General features: G+C 41.2%; 1 protein-coding gene and 1 pseudogene across 10 annotated transcripts in view; both read left to right on the forward strand.

Annotated features, from left to right (window-relative positions):
- Window positions 1-17,104, forward strand: part of LOC105468283 (neurobeachin like 1) — a 211,202-nt gene that overhangs the window by 25,004 nt on the left and 169,094 nt on the right. For 6 of the 10 annotated variants that reach the window (XR_011609986.1, XM_071073225.1, XM_071073223.1 and 3 more), the window contains 3 exons: window positions 7,432-7,523; window positions 13,846-13,899; window positions 16,012-16,173. Coding sequence is in view for 9 of the 10 variants with exons in the window: in XM_071073225.1 (XP_070929326.1) it covers window positions 7,432-7,523; window positions 13,846-13,899; window positions 16,012-16,173 (308 nt within the window). In the remaining variant the exon portion in view is untranslated. Of the gene's footprint in view, window positions 1-7,431; window positions 7,524-13,845; window positions 13,900-14,180; window positions 14,356-16,011; window positions 16,174-17,104 lie in introns of those variants that run through there. The other 4 variants (XM_071073226.1, XM_071073228.1, XM_071073229.1 and 1 more) reach the window with 3 other exon arrangements.
- On the forward strand, window positions 4,554-7,022 carry LOC105468067 (ribosomal protein uL30-like; annotated as a pseudogene).

Below are 17,104 nucleotides of genomic sequence, written 5' to 3' on the forward strand. Positions count from 1 at the left end.
ATGTGCCCTAGAGATTCTGGTATGTTGTATCTTTGTTCTCATTGGTTTCAAAGAACATCTTTATTTTTGCCTTCATTTCATTATGTACCCAGTAGTCATTCAGGAGCAGATTGTTCAGTTTCCATGTCATTGTTGAGTGGTTTTGAGTGAGTTTCTTAATCCTGAGTTCTAGTTTGATTGCACTGTGGTCTGAGAGACAGTTTGTTATAATTTGTGTTCTTTTACATTTGCTGAGGAGTGCTTTACTTCCAACTATGTAGTCAGTTTTGGAATAAGTGCAATGTGGTGCTGAGAAGAATGTAGATTCTGTTGATTTGGAGTGGAGAGTTCTGTCGATGTCTATTAGGGCCACTTGGTGAAGAGCTGAGTTCAATTCCTGGATATCCTTGTTAACTTTCTGTCTCATGGATCAGTCTAATGTTGACAATGGGGTGTTGAAGTCTCCCATTATTATTGTGTGGGAGTTTAAGTCTCTTTGTAGGTCTCTGAGGACTTGCTTTATGAATCTGGGTGCTCCTGTATTGGGGGCATATATATTTAGGATAGTTAGCTTTTCTTGTTGAATTGATCCCTTTACCATTATGTAATGGCCTTCTTTGTCTTTTTTGATCTTTGATGGTTTAAAGTCTGTTTTATCAGAGACTAGATTACAACCCCTGCTTTTTGTTTTGTTTTCCATTTGCTTGGTAGATCTTCCTCCATCCCTTTATTTTGAGCCTATATGTGTCTCTGCACGTGAGATGGGTCTCCTGAATACAGCACACTGATGGGTCTTGACTCTTTATCCAATTTTCCAGTCTGTGTCTTTTAATTGGAGCATTTAGCCCATTTACATTTAAGATTAATATTGTTATGTGTGAACTTGTTCCTGTCATTATGATGTTAGCTGGTTATTTTGCTCATTAGTTGATGCAGTTTTTTCCTAGCATCGATGGTCTTTACAATTTGGCATGTTTTTGCAGTGGCTGGTACCGGTTGTTCCTTTCCATGTTTAGTGCTTCCTTCAGGAGCTCTTGTAGAGCAGGCTTGGTGGTGACAAAATCCCTCAGCATTTGCTTGTCTGTAAAGGATTTTATTTCTCCTTCATTGATGAAACAGTTTGGCTGGATATGAAATTCTGAGTTGAAAATTCTTTTCTTTAAGAGTGTTGAATATTGGCCCCCACTCTCTTCTGGCTTGTGGAGTTTCTGCTGAGAGATCTGCTGTTAATCTGATGGGCTTCCCTTTGTGGGTAACCCGACCTTTCTCTCTGGCTGCCCGTAACATTTTTTCCTTCATTTTGACTTTGGTGAATCTGACAATTATGTGTCTTGGAGTTGCTCTTCTCGAGGAGTATCTTTGTGGCGTTCCCTGTATTTCCTGAATTTGAATGTTGGCCTGCCTTGCTAGGGTTGGGGAAGTTCTCCTGGATAATATCCTGCAGAGTGTTTTCCAACTTGGTTACATTCTCCCCATCACTTTCAGGTACACCAATCAGATGTAGATTTGGTCTTTTCACATAGTCCCATATTTCTTGGAGGGTTTGTTCATTTCGTTTTACTCTTTTTTCTCTAAACTTCTCTTCTAGCTTCATTTCATTCGTTTGATCTTCAATCACTGATACCCTTTCTTCCAGTTGATTGAATCGGCTACTGAAGCTTGTACATTTGTCACGTAGTTCTTATGCTGTGGTTTTCTGCTCCATCAGGTCACTGAAAGACTTCTCTACACTGTTTATTCTAGTTAGCCATTCATCCGATCTTTTTTCAAGGTTTTTAGCTTCTTTGAGTTGGATTTGAACTTCCTCCTTTAGCTTGGAGAAGTTTGATCGTCCGAAGCCTTCTTCTCTCAACTCATCAAAGTCATTCTCCATCCAGCTTTGTTCCGTTGCTGGAGAGGAGCTGCGTTCCTTTGGAGGTGGAGAGGTGCTCTGATTTTTAGAATTTTCAGCTTTTCTGCTCTGTTTTTCCCCCTATATTTGTGGTTTTATCTACCTTTGGTCTTTGATGATGGTGACGTACAGATGGGGTTTTGGTGTGGTTGTCCTTCCTGTTTGTCAGTTTTCCTTCTAACAGTCAGGACCCTCAGCTGCAGGTCTGTTGGAGTTTGCTGGAGGTCCACTCCAGAACCTGTTCACCTGGGTATCAGCAGCAGAGGCTGCAGAACAGTGAATATTGCTGAACAGCAAATGTTGCTGCCTGATCGTTCCTCTGGAAGCTTCCTCTCAGAGGGGTACCTGGACATGTGAGGTGTCAGTCTGCCCCTACTGGGGGATGCCTCCCAATTAGGCTACTTGGGGGTCAGGGACCAGCTTGAGGAGGCAGTCCATCCGTTCTCAGATCTCAAACTCCGTGCTGGGAGAACCACTACTCTCTTCAAAGCTGTCAGATAGGGACATTTAAGTCTGCAGAGGTTTCTGCTGCCTTTTGTTCAGCTATGCCCTACCCCCAGAGGTGGAATCTACAGAGGCAGGCAGGCCTCCTTGAGCTGCAGTGGGCTCCACCCAGTTCGAGCTTCCCAGAGGCTTTGTTTACTTACTTAAGCCTCAGCAATGGCGGGCACCCCTCCCCCAGGCTCGCTGCTGCTGCAGTTAGATCTCTGACTTCTGTGCTAGCAATGAGCAGGGCTCCGTGGGCAAGGAACCCTCTGAGCCAGATGCGGGATATAATCACCTGGTGTGTCGTTTGCTAAGACCGTTGGAAAAGTGCAGTATTAGGGTGGGAGTGATCCTATTTTCCAGGTGCCCTGTGTCACTGCTTCCCTTGGCTAGGAAAGGGAATTCCCTGACCCCTTGTGCTTCCCAAGTGAGGCGATGCCTCACCCTGCTTCAGCTCACGCTCGGTGGGCTGCACCCACTGTCTTGCCCCCACTGTCCAACAAGCCCCAGTGAGATGAACCCGGTACCTCAGTTGGAAATGCAGAAATCACCTGACTTCTGCATCGCTCACGCTGGGAGCTGTAGCCTGGAGCTGTTCCTATTCAGCCATCTTGGAACCACCCTCGGGATCATAGTTTTTTTTTCAACTCAGCTTTATTGAAATGTCACAAAGCATAAAAATGCACAGATTTTAAGTGTCAAATGTGATGAATTTTGATGCATGCAAACATTTGTATAAACACTACTTTAGTCAAGAAATGTAAAATTTCTATCACCCAAGAAAGTTCCCTCTGTGCCGCTTTGCAGTCAGTCCTCCCAGAGGCAGCCATGTTGTCTAATTTCTGTCACCATAGACTGCTCTAGAACTACATATAAGTGATATCAGGCTGGTCGAGGTGGCTCATACCTATAATCTCAGCACTTTGGGAAGCCAAGGTGGGAGGATCACTTGAGGCCAGGAGTTTGAGACTGTAACAAGACCCAGTCTCCACAAAAAATACAAAAATTAACCAGAAATGATAGCTATAATCCCAGCTACTTGGAGTGCTGAGGCAGGAGGATTCCTTGGGCTCAGGAGTTTGAGGCCGTAGTGAACCGTGATTATGCCACTGCACTCCAGCCGGGGTAACAGAATGAGAACCTGTCTCATAAATAAATAAATAATAAATACATGAATAAATAAATAAGTGATACGTGCTTTGATGCCTAACATCTTTTGCTCAATAGATTTTTGAAAAAATTTTTTGTCATTGTGAGTATCAATAGTTCATTTTTATTCCTGGAATAATATTCCGTTGTATGAATATATAACAATTTGTTTATCTGTTAACTTGATAGAAGTTTTGTTTTTGGCTTTGGGCTGTTATAAACAAAGTTTCCATAAACATTTTTGTACAAGTGTTTTTGTGGATATTTGTATTCATTTATCTGGGAGAGGAATGGCTGGGCTGTTTGATATGTGTATATTTAACTTAAACTTTTCTAAGTGGTGATCCTGTTTCATACTGCCACCAGTTATGTATGAGAGTTACCGTTACTGCACGTCTTCACTAACGTGATATAGTTTTTCTAATTTTAGCCATTCTGGTGGGTATATAATAATATCTTACTTGGTTTTAATTTGCATTTATCTGGATAACTAATGATATTGGTCACAGATTAGGATGCCATTTGGCCGTTTGTGTATTCCCTTTTGTGAAGTGTCCAAGCTTTTTGCCCATTTTTAAATCGAATTGTCTTTTTGTTATTGATTTGTAGGAGATCTTTATGTTTTTCATACAAGTCCCTGAGAATATTTTCAGCCAGTATGGTTTGTCTTTCCATTTTCTTTTTTCTTTAGAGTCTCACTCTGTCACCAGAATATAAGTTTCACAAGTGCAGAGATTTTAATCTTTTTGTTTACTAATGGCACGTGTCACTCAGTGGCATGATCACAGCGCACTGCAGTCTTGACTTCCTGTGCTCAGGAATTCCTCCAACCTCACCCTGCTGAGTAACTGGGACTACTGGCATGCGCAACCACACCCAGCTAATTTTTTTCTATTTTTTTAAGAGATGGGATCTCACTATGTTGCTTAGGCTGGTCTCGAATTCCTGGGCTCAAGCGATTCTCTCACATCAGCTTCCCAAAGTGTGGGGGTTATAGTTGTGAGCCACTGCACCCAGCCTCCATTTTCTTTTTTTTTTTTTTTTTTTTTTTTTTTTTTTTTTTTTTTTTTTTTTGAGACGGAGTCTCGCTCTGTCGCCCAGGCTGGAGTGCAGTGGCCAGATCTCGGCTCACTGCAAGCTCCGCCTCCAGGTTTACGCCATTCTCCCGCCTCAGCCTCCCAAGGAGCTGGGACTACAGGCGCTCACCACCTCGCCCAGCTAGTTTTTTGTACTTTTTAGTAGAGACGGGGTTTCACCGTGTTAGCCGGGATGGTCTCGATCTCCTGACCTCGTGATCCGCCCGTCTCAGCCTCCCAAAGTGCTGGGATTACAGGCGTGAGCCACCGCGCCCGGCCAATTTTCTTAATAGTGTCTTTTGATGAGTAGAAGTTTTAAGTTTTGATTAATACCAGTTATCTTTTTTTTCTTTTTCAGTTTATGGTTTTTTTGCCCTAGCTAAGAAACCTCTGTTTATTCCCAGGTAGCAAAGTTATTCAGTCTTTTCTTTTCTTTTCTTTTCTTTTCTTTTCTTTTCTTTTCTTTTCTTTTGAGACAGTCTCGCTTTGTTGCTCAGGCTGGAGTGCAGTAGCGCGATCTCGGTTCACTGCAACCTCCGCCTCCTGGGTTCAAGCAATTCTCATGCCTCAGCACCCCGAGTAGCTGGGACTACAAACTTGCACCACTACACCTGGCTAATTTTTGTATTTTTAGTAGAGATGGGGTTTCACCATGTTGGCCAGGCTGGTCTCAAACCACTGACCTCAGGTGATCCACCTGCCTCGGGTTCCCAAAGTTCTGGGATTACTGGCGTGAGCCACTGTGCCTGGTGTATTTTCTTCTAGAAAATTTTGGTTTCAGTTTTTATGTTTATGTTAATGATCCATTTCCAATTTGATTTCATTTATGCATGTTACACTTACTCTTAATTCATGGAACAAATATTTATTGAGCACAGTCTCAGTACCTGCCACTATTTAAGGTACTGGTGTTCAGTAAACAAAAAAATGAAAATCTCTGCACTTGTGAATCGCATATTCTGGGGAAGTGACAAAAAATAAACTGATAAGTAAATTATAGAGCATGATGAAAGTTGATAAAGGACCATGGTGGAGGGAACATGATAAGGTAAAGTAAGGGAGTGGTGAGGTTTCTGGTTTTAAGAAGAAGTAAAAATAGGCCTCAATGAGAATATGTCCTTTAAAAAGTGACTTGGGGTGGGGTTGTGCATGATCAGGAGCTGCAACACTAGGAAGATGGCAGAGCAAGAGCAAAGAAAAATCCCTTTGGGTCCAGAAAATCTCCTGAAAAAGAGGATGGTTTTTCAAGCCCTCAAAGCCACTCAGGCAAAGCAGGCCCTTTTGGCAAAGAAGGAGCAGAGGAAGGGAAAAAGGCTCACATTTAAGTGACTGGAATCATTCCTACATGATTCCTGAAGGCAGAAATGTGACAAGGTGCATCTCAGATGACTAGAAGTGAGACCTCATGCCTTGGAATTGCCAGATAAACATTCCATGGCCTTTGTTGTGCACATCAAAAGGATTAATGGCATGAGTTTACTGGTGGAGAGAACTATTGTAAGACTTTGCCTGAAGAAAATTTTTAGTGGTGTTTTTGTAAATTAAGTCAACCCCCAGAACCTAAAAATGCTGCTTATATTGGAAACTTATGTGACCTGGGGATTTCTAAATCTGAAATCTTTGTGGGAACTCACTTTGAAACATGGACAAGCCAAGGTAAAGAATAAGACCATCCCTCTGACAGACAACGCAGTTATTGAGGAGCACCTGGAGAAGTTTGGTGTCATTTGCTTGGAAGACCTCATTCATGAAATTGCCTTCCCAGTGAAGTATTTCTAGGAGATCTCATGGTTCTTGTGCCCTTTCCACCTTTTGGTGACCCGTCATGCTCAGGCTGAAGTGCGGTAGTGTGATCTTGGCTATATACATCCACTATATACCAAAAATATAGTGGGCTTCCTCAAGGAGATGGGCTCACATGGCTATCAGGGTGAATGCATCAGTCAGCTCATCTGCCAGCTGAACAAGACCCAGAATATTTGAAAGCACGGTGCAGTGGAAGCATGTGTTTTTGCTTTTGGGGGAATTATTATCAGGTATCTTTAGAGAAGATTATTCCTTGCCTTATCTTCAAAAATTAGAAACGAAGAGTCAAAGAAAATACCGTAGCTTATGTTCATGGCAAGCACCTCTCATCACAGTCCAGTTCTAAGGAAAAATTCCAGTGTTTTCTATATTGGCTGCCGCCTCGTCAGAAATCAGCACATGCCATGAAAGAAGGAGTCCTGCTTTGTTACATTTTCTATCCTAGGGTTTAATGTTGGTAAATGAGTAACTCAAGCATTTGTACAAGGCTCCCTAAGACTCCTGCAGCAATGGACCAAGCCCAGGGACATAATTTAATCTGGAGAGTCTGGGGGCCTTGTTTTGAAAAGACTTGAAATACACATAAGAAGAAAGGCACACAAATAAATGTTCAGTTGTCCAAAAAAAAAAAAAAAGACTTGAAGATGAGGGAGTAGCCATTTAGATACCTGGGAGAAGAGTGTTCTGGGTAGAGAAAACAGCCAGTGCAAAGTCCTTAGGGTGGGAGCATGTCTGGCATGTCCCAGGAAACAGCCAGAAGGCCAGTTAGTACAGGATAACAATGGACAAGGTTACAGGGATATGGGAGGGCAAATTGTTTAAACTTTTATAGGACATTGTTAAGATTTTAGCTCTTTGAGTGACATGAGAAGCCATTTGAGAGTTCCATATACTTAATATACATTTTAAAACAGCACATATGTACTCCTGAATATCACTTAGAGATTTCATAGTATTGATTCTTTAGGTATCTGCTTAATAGGTGTGGAAGCATTTTTTTCCCCAATAGGCATACTTAATATTATGATGATTTTGTTATTTCAGAAAGATCCAGATTACCTGAAGCTATGGTTGGACACTTTTGTTTCTAGCTATGAACAATTTTTAGACGTTGACTTTGAAAAGCTGCCTACCAGGTATGTAGAAACACTATTTTGTTACCCTTGGATGAGTTTTTCATTTTTGGCACAAAGATTTCATTGATGACATACTAGAAGGATGGCAATAATGTTACCCTCTTGATACTCATGAATAACCCTATTCTCATAGAGACATAGCTAATTGATGACAGTAGTCTTTCTTGATGATGCTAGACCTGGCTTCTAGAAAACTCTGCTTTTCTAGGACACTACCAACTGGTGTCCTGCAACACACTTCATTTCTGACACTAACTACCAGATCCCACAAGTTAAGGGCACAGTCCTCCGTAAGACTGCCTTCACTTCAGACATCAGCCACTATAAGTCTTGGGGATCACCCACACTTCAGACCAACTGGCTATAAATTCAGGGTTCTCACACCCTGAATTTGTTGTTTTCCATAACAACAAATTTTCAGAGCACTGAAAGCACTATACTTATGATTACGGCTTTATCGTAATGAATACACATAGGACAAGGTGTGGAAGGGTCTGGAGGCAGAGCTTCCACACCCTCTCCCCATGGAGTCAAGGTGTGTTGCCCTTCCTGAACATCAGCGTATTCACTAATCAGGAAACTGTTCAAGTTTTGGGTGTCCAGAGTTTTATTGGAGTCTCATTACATAATTGATTATGTGATTGAGCTCAATCTCCCTCTTCCTAGGAGTATAAGCAGTGGTGAGGCTGAAAATTCCAGCCCTCTAATTAATGCTTAGTCTTTCTTTTTTTTTTTGAGATGGAGTGTTGCTGTGTCACCAGGCTGTGCAATGGCACGATCTTGGCTCACTATAATGTCCACCTCCTAGGTTCAAGCAATTCTCCTGCCTCAGCCTCCTGAGTAGCTGGGACTACAGGCATGTACCACCACGCCTGGCTAATTTTTGTGTTTTTAGTAGAGACATGGTTTCACCATGTTGGCCAGTATGATCTCGATCTCTTGACCTCATGATCCACCTGCCTTGGCCTCCCAAAGTGCTGGGATTATAGGTGTGAGCCACTACACCTGGCCAATGCTTGATCTTTCTGATAGGAGCAACTTTCTGTTGAAACTAAGGGCTTACCTTGAGTCACTTCATTTGCATAGACTCAGATGTAATCCATAAGGCTTATTATAAATAACAGAAGACATTCTGAATATCACTCAGAAAATCTCAAGGGTTTTTGAAGCTATGTGCCAGAAAACTGGTACAAAGACCAGATATACATTCTTTATTATACAATAGGCATGTGAGTTGAAACTTATTTTCATTCCTGGCCTTACTGTAGGACCTTAGAATACATCTTAGAGAAGATGAAGTGTTTAGATTTTTAGAAACTAGATTTAAAAATCATAAAATGGAAAAATTCAAATTTGTGGAAAAATACTACTGAAAGTACAAATCTTTCATTTTTCTACCCACCACCATTCCCACTTTCATACCATTTCCCAGGCCCACTTTTCAGATAAAGTTTTTTCTATATCTTAAGCTATCTTGAAGGTCTAATAGTTGTTCAGTAAGGGAGATTGGCTGGGGTAAAATGCAAGAAAAATGGGGAGAGGCATCTAGCCTCAAAAGGAGTGCCAGTTTAAGATAAGTGTTGGCCAGGTGCAGTGGCCACATCTGTAGTCCCAGCACTTTGGGAGGCTGAGGCGGGCAGATTACTTGAGCCTAAGAGTTTGAGACCAGTCTGGGCAACATGGTGAAACCCCATTTCTACAAAAAATTAAAAATGGTGGTGTGCACCTGTAGTCCCAGTTACTTGGGAGGCAGAGGTGGGAGAATTGATTTGGCCCAGACAGTTGAGGCTGCAGTGTGCTGTAATTGTGCCACTGCACTCCAGCCTGGGTGACAGAGTGAGACCCTGTCTCAAAAAAGAAAAAATGTGTTGAGGAGAGAAGGGAGGAATGGATGGTGGTTGATGATGAGAAATAGTGTCTGGAGAATTAAATCTTAAAGGAGGAAAAGTGTTTGCATTTTGGGGATAGAGGTAGGCAATCAGAGGTAGTAAAGGAGAATTGAGTCTAGAGAATCAAATAGGGGCCAGATCATGAGGTACTATGCATGCAATACAAATGGACTTTGACTTTTTTGTTGTTGTTATGGAAAATAAGAGTGCTGCTGAAAAATGTTCTGTGTAGAGTGTCTTGATCGAGTTTGTGTTTCAAAGTCACTTTAGTGGCTGGTGGAGAGGGTTGAGACTGTAGGCAAGGAGCCTAGTTAAGAGGTAATTGTGATAATCCAGAGTCGTCGCTAGAGCTTTGGACCGAGATACTCAACTCAAGTAAGGATGTGAGTGTACTAAAAAAAGACTAGGATTTCATTATTTATAAATCCAGTTTCAGATGTCTTCCTCATTAGAATATTATTCATGTTAGGTTTTTAAAGGTTGGGGAGTATTAATCTTGACCTTTTCTCAAAATAAAATTATTTATTGCTAATTTTTACCAATAAAATAACGTGATTTGTGCTTAGAAGTACTTCTGTTTTAATAATTTACAGCTTGCTTTAAATCATGGAACTAAGAATTTTATAGAGTTAGGATTTGAGCCTTTAAATGTTTGGAATATTGGAATGAAGGCTTCTAAAGTTTCTAAGGTGCAGTTGTTATCCATACATTATGTGTGTCTCCTTTCTTGGGACATTGTTTCCAAAAGCATTATGTAGACTTGTATTGCCACTGTGTTTAAAGTAACATGAAGAATGCCAAGAGCATTGCTGTATTTGTGATATAATTTGTTTACTTAATATTGTGGTTCATGTTTTTGTCAAAAAACTGAACCATGAATTTAATTTTTCTAATATAAAACATTCAAATTTTTAAGTACATGCTATATACAAGATATTTTATGAAATTAGTCATATCACCTTGAAGATAAGAGACACATGGCTAATCCTCATGTAAAGTAAACTGACCTTACAGAATTCATAATGTAAAGCAGAGGTGGCTTTTACTAGAATATAAAGCCTTTGAACTTCAACCTAGACTGCTTCCTGTAGTAGACACAGACAACCATTGATTTACAGTAAACGTTCAATACCCAAACAGAGGAGTGGAACAGATTTGTGGAATTTGGGAAACTGCAACAAAAGAAGCATAGAATTTTGAACAGTAAAGTCCTAGAGGTGGGCAAATGCTTCCAAGTCCTTAAATGCTCATAACGTTAGGAACATGGCCAAAAATTTCAACTTTATCTATAAGGCATGTTCAACCAAGCCCCAATTTTATAATTAAAAAAAATCTTTCTAGGCCGGGCGCGGTGGCTCAAGCCTGTAATCCCAGCACTTTGGGAGGCCGAGACGGGCGGATCACGAGGTCAGGAGATCGAGACCATCCTGGCTAACACGGTGAAACCCCATCTCTACTAAAAAATACAAAAAACTAGCCGGGCGAGGTGGCGGGCGCCTGTAGTCCCAGCTACTCGGGAGGCTGAGGCAGGAGAATGGTGTAAACCCGGGAGGCGGAGCTTGCAGTGAGCCGAGATTGCGCCACTGCACTCCAGCCTGGGTGACAGAGCCAGACTCTGTCTCAAAAAAAAAAAAAAAAAAAAAAAAAAAATCTTTCTTAGGAGCTAATTTTGGTCCTCTTTAGTCATTTTTAGAAGCTTATTTTTTGACTGTTTATTTATTAGAAACAATGTGCATATAGAGAATGGGAACTTTTAAATAAGTAGGATAAAATATTGGAAAATTGAATATTTTCTTTCTTGTTGACATATGTTTTTGGAAAAGTGAGGAGGAATAGCTTTGCTTAATTTTGAAAATTGGTTATATCTGAATCTTTGTTTATTATTTTTAGATTACCTCTTTTTGGCCCTTTAGCACGAAAAAAAATTTGTATATATATGTTAATGAGAGATTTTCTGGTACCACCTATAAATAAGAGAATGAAAGAATCCAAAGCTACAAGTGAAATGATGCCCCAACTAAAATGAAATATTTGTAGCTGGGTTATAGAATTTGGCATTCCTTATGATATGCTTTGTGGCTTATTTTTTGTGTAATTTAATTACACTCAGGTGTTCATTTTATTTTATTTATTTATTTTTTTGAGACAGAGTCTCGCTCTGTTGCCCAGGCTGGAGTGCAGTGGCCGGATCTCAGCTCACTGCAAGCTCTGCCTCCTGGGTTTACGCCATTCTCCTGCCTCAGCCTCCCGAGTAACTGGGACTACAGGCGCCCGCCACCTCGCCCGGCTAGTTTTTTGTATTTATTTTAGTAGAGACGGGATTTCACCATGTTAGCCAGGATGGTCTCGATCTCCTGACCTCGTGATCCACCCGTCTTGGCCTCCCAAAGTGCTGGGATTACAGGCTTGAGCTACCGCGCCTGGCCTGGTGTTCATTTTATAAAACACTTTCTTAATTTATGTTGTAGGATGGTTCAGAAAGAGGCTAACTATATTCTACATGTGACTACTGGTTATGTGCTTCAGATTTTTCTGCTTATAGTTAATTAAACAGCCTTTTACTCAATGTGAAAATACTAGCAATACTTCATATTAAGCATAAGCTGAAGAAGAGATGGCTGTAAAGTATAATTGTCATTTAATCATAGTCATGCTTTAGGGAGCTCTGTTCAGATTCAGGCATTTTTCTTAAAGGAATAGGAAATTAGTATACAGTGGCTTATGAAAAGATTCTGAGGTTTTAGTGATAGCATGTTTAAAATATATTATATTTGTATAGACCTTTCTATATTTCATAGCTGAAAATGCATATTGACCTTCTGGTTTCAGACCCCTGTAAAATAGGGCAGGTGATACTCAAATTTTATAGGTTGGGCACAATGGCTCAAGCCTATAATCCCAGCCCTTTGGAAGGCCAAGGTGGGAGGATAGTTTGAGTCCAGGACCAGCCTGGACAATGTAGCAAGACCCTGTCTCTTAAAAAAAATTGTGGCTTACAGAACTGGAAACTTTTTTTTTTTTTTTTTTTTTAAAGAACAACAGTAGATATTTATTTATTTATTTGAGACGGAGTGTCACTCTGTTGCCCAGGCTGGAGTGCAGTGGCCCCATCTCGGCTCACTGTAACCTCCGCCTCCTGGGTTCACACCATTCTCCTGCCTCAGCCTCCCGAGTAGCTGGGACTACAGGCACCCGCCACCACGCTCGGCTAATTTTTTTTTGTATTTTTAGTAGAGACGGGGTTTCACCGTGTTAGCCAGGATGGTCTCCATCTCCTGACATCAGGTGATCCACCCGCCTCGGCCTCCCAAAGTGCTGGGATTACAGGCGTAAGCCACTGTGCCTGGCCAACAACAACAGTAGATATTTACTGTTCACAGTTCTGGAAGCTGGGAAGTCTAAGATTAAGACACCAGCATATTTGATGTCTGGTAAGGGCCTGTCCTCTGTTTTTTGCTGTGTCCTTACATAGCAGAGGGATGAATACTGTGTCCTCACACAGAGGAAGGAGCAGGGCAGCTCCCTTCACTGTCTTTATAAAGATACTAATCTCATCCATGAGGGCAGAGCCTTCATGACTTATCACTTCCTAAATGCCCCACCTCTTCATACTATTATTGCACTGGGGGTTAGCTTACAACATATGAAATTTGGGGGAATACCAGCAGTCAGACCACAGCAGATTCACATAGAAAGCTCTGCCATTCCTTAAAAGTAGACATGTATGTCGGACACGGTGGCTCATACCTGTAATGCCAGCACTTTGGGAGGCCGAGGCAGGCAGACCACCTGAGGTCGGGAGTTCGAGACCAGCCTGACCAACATGGAGAAACTCCATCTCTACTAAAAACACAAAATTAGCGGGCGTGGTGGCAAGGCTGACCAACATGGAGAAACCCCATCTCTACTAAAAATACAAAATTAGTGGGTGTGGTGGCACATGCCTGTAATCTCAGCTACTCGGGAGGCTGAGGCAGCAGAATCGCTTGAACGCAAGAGGCGGAGGTTGCAGTGAGCTGAGATTGCGCCATGGCACCTCCAGCCTGGGCAATGTGAGTGAAACTCCATCTCAAAAAAAAAAAAAACACAGAAAACACAAGTAGACATGTAGTTGCCTGTAGAAGTATTGGCAACCACCTGTCATGTACTGGCAACCCACATGAGAATGGGTATTTTCTCATTCATGTTTGAAATTTTGTTTATTTTGTATCTGTTTTATTAAAATATTAACAGAATATTAAATATTGGTAGAACATCCTACTTGTGTGATTACTTGCAGTTTTTAGATGAATTCTAAGATGTTGGCCCCTTCAGTTGTGTTTCTACTATCCTTCTCCTTAGGTCAATCTCTTCAGGTCTTCCACAAGTCTTTTGGACTTGCCAGGATATTTCCTGTCTCTCATTTCCCTGGAAATATTAACCTCTCTCTGCAGGTCCCTCTACTGTAATGTCTTCTGTGGCAGCACAGGAATTGTCTACCCATTCAGGTTAGCAACAATTTTTAAGTATGGTATAAAAATCTCTTTGAACACTCTATAATGGTGAGAGAAGTTGCAGTCACAATTTTCTATTCTTTCTATTTATTATTATTATTAGTTTTTGAGAGATGGTCTTTCTGTGTCGACCAGGCTGAAGTACAGTGGCATGATCATAGCTCACTGCAACCTCGAACTCCTGGGTTCAAGCGATCCTCCTACCTCAGCCTCCAAGTAGCTGGGACCACAGTTATGTACCACTATACCTGGTTAATTTTTTCTTTTCCCCCCAGTGGAGATGAAGTCTTGCTATGTTGCTGAGCCAATTTTCTGTTTCTTCGGTGATTTGGCATAGATTTCAACCAGGTACAGACCTCAGGCCAGAAACAAGTTTATAAGAAATACTGCATTTTTTTCATTATCTGTGACTCAACATGCCTTGACTCTAAGCCTACATCTTTCAGGCTGGTAAGATATCCATGCTTTCTTTGGGCCGGGCACGGTGGCTCAGGCCTGTAATCTTAGCACTTTGGAAGGCCAAGGTGGGTGGATCACGAGGTCAAGAGATTGAGACCATCCTGGCCAACATGGTGAAACCCTGTCTCTGTGAAAAATATAAAAATTAGGTGGGTGTGGTGGCATGTGCCTGTAATCCCAGCTACTCGGGAGCCTGAGGCACGGGAATCCCTTGAACCTAGGAGGTGGAGGTTGCAGTGAACTGAGTCCAGCCTGGCAACACAGTGAGACTCCATCTCAAAAAAAAAAAAGATATCCATGTTTTGTTATGCTTTGGATTTTCTGCCATCCCCGAGATGATAGGGTTTTATTTAGTGCCACTGATTTTTGATGGGGAGGGAGGAGGTATTCTCTGGTTTTGGTTGTGTGACCACAGGAGTGACCTTCCATATATCTCTTGTGCTTATCTGCATAGCCCACTTAAAACCAGCTCCTCTTGGAACACAGATACATTATTTCATGAGGTTGGGTACTTCAGTGTCCATGAGGAACTTCAAAGGTTAAATGATTAGCTGTATGTTACAGAGGTGAGATTTAGTACCCATGTCTTTAGACTTTGAATCCAGGTATGGGTTTTTATTATGAAAGAAACACCAGAGGAACCACTCATGTCTGATGTTGGCATTTGCCCTTAAAGAACCATATTGTCTTACATGGAAACCATTTGTCACAAAATATTGATCTATTATTTTTTAAAGTCTTCTGTTGATACCCATGCTCAGAGCTCTACATTTCCTTTTTTTTTTTTTTTTTAAATACCCTTTTATCTCTCTTCTTTCCTTTTGCTGGTTATCTTTCTCCCTCTTCTGATCATATGGCTTGGGGAGTCTATACTAAACAATGATGTTTAGTAAAGCAGTTGACAAATTTTTTTTTTCTTTTTTTTTCTTTCTTTTTTTTTTTTTTGAGACGGAGTCTCACGCTGTTGCCCAGGCTGGAGTGCAGTGGCGCGATCTCGGCTCACTGCAAGCTCCGCCTCCTGGGTTCAAGCGATTCTTCTGTCTCAGCCTCCTGAGTAGCTGGGGACAGGTGCACCACCACACCCGGCTAATTTTTTGTATTTTTAATAGAGATAGGGTTTCACCATGTTGGCCAGGCTAGTCTTGAGCTCCTAACCTCATGATCCGCCTGCCTCAGCCTCCCAAAGTGCTGGGATTATAGGTGTGAGCCACCGCACCTGGCCAACAGTTGACAGATATTAAATTAGTTATGTAGATACTTCATTTTTATTTTACAGTTATTGTTTCTTTTAGAAATGATATGCACACTGCTATACACAGTATTTAGTATACATAGTATTTCTAAGTGGAACATAAATTAATTTATTCTAAATATTTTCATTAAAAATAGTACAATTGAAGATATCAAATAGTCTCTCTGTTGCCCTCTTTAGTAAGCCTCTTCTGAAATAAGAAAAACCACTCTGCTCTAATAATCTTCTAGTTACTAATCATCTGGTGGTGTGTTGCAGACAAGAAAGCACAGAGTATCTGGAATGAATAAAAGAGCTTCTTTAGGATTTGGGCTGAAAATGAAGTTCACTTAAATGCCAGAGATTTTCTTCTTATATTTCAACAGGCTTCTTATTTTTTTCCCTTTCTGTTTTAGGGTAGATGATATGCCTCCAGGAATATCTCTGCTTCCTGATAATATTCTGCAGGTTCTGAGGATCCAGCTGCTACAGTGTGTTCAGAAAATGGCAGATGGGTTAGAGGAACAACAGCAAGCCTTGTCAGTTTTGCTTGTCAAGTTCTTCATTATTCTTTGCAGGTATCTAGTAGAAAAAATAAGCTAGTTTTCACTCATAGGTGGGAGTTGAACAGTGAGAACACACGGAGACGAGGAGGGGAACATCACACACTGGGCCTTTAGGTGGGTGGGGTGCTAGGGGAGGGATAACATTAGGAGAAATATCTAATGTAGATGATGGGTTGATGGGTGTAGCAAACCGCCATGGCACATGTATACCTATGTAACAAACCTGCACATTCTGCACACGTATCCCAGAATTTAAAGTGTAATAAATTAAGTAAATAAAAAAGAAAAAAGAAGCTAATTATCTGTTTTAAAATAATTGTTACGTTGGCCAGGCGCGGTGTCTCAAGCCTGTAATCCCAGCACTTTGGGAGGCCGAGACGGTTGGATCACGAGGTCAGGAGATCGAGACCATCCTGGCTAACACGGTGAAACCCCGTCTCTACTAAAAAATACAAAAAACTAGCCGGGCGAGGTGGCGGGCGCCTGTAGTCCCAGCTACTCGGGAGGCTGAGGCAGGAGAATGGTGTAAACCCGGGAGGCAGAGCTTGCAGTGAGCTGAGATCCGGCCACTGCACTCCAGCCTGGGCAACAGAGCCAGACTCTGTCTCAAAAAAAAATAAAAATAAAAAATAAAAAATTGTTACGTTACCAAAATAATAATTAATTTTATTTCTTATTAATGATGTTTGTAGTTCATATGGAACTTTAAAGAGTAAGTGCGCTTTTTGCAGTAGGCTTATGGTTTGTTAGTATGTTGGAAGTCCTTTTAGTTACTATACCTAGTTATAGCAACATTAGCCAAGATTTTACAAAATTATATTAAAGTCAATGACAGTTTTTCTTCAGCAAGAAATTACTATACCAGTATTTTTCTTATGGTTCTCACCTGTAAATGTATATGTATTTTTATTACTCTCTGTTATTTGTGAAAATAAATCAGATA

The sequence above is a fragment of the Macaca nemestrina genome, chromosome 11 (assembly GCF_043159975.1).
Source record: "Macaca nemestrina isolate mMacNem1 chromosome 11, mMacNem.hap1, whole genome shotgun sequence".
Taxonomy (NCBI): Eukaryota; Metazoa; Chordata; class Mammalia; order Primates; family Cercopithecidae; genus Macaca; species Macaca nemestrina.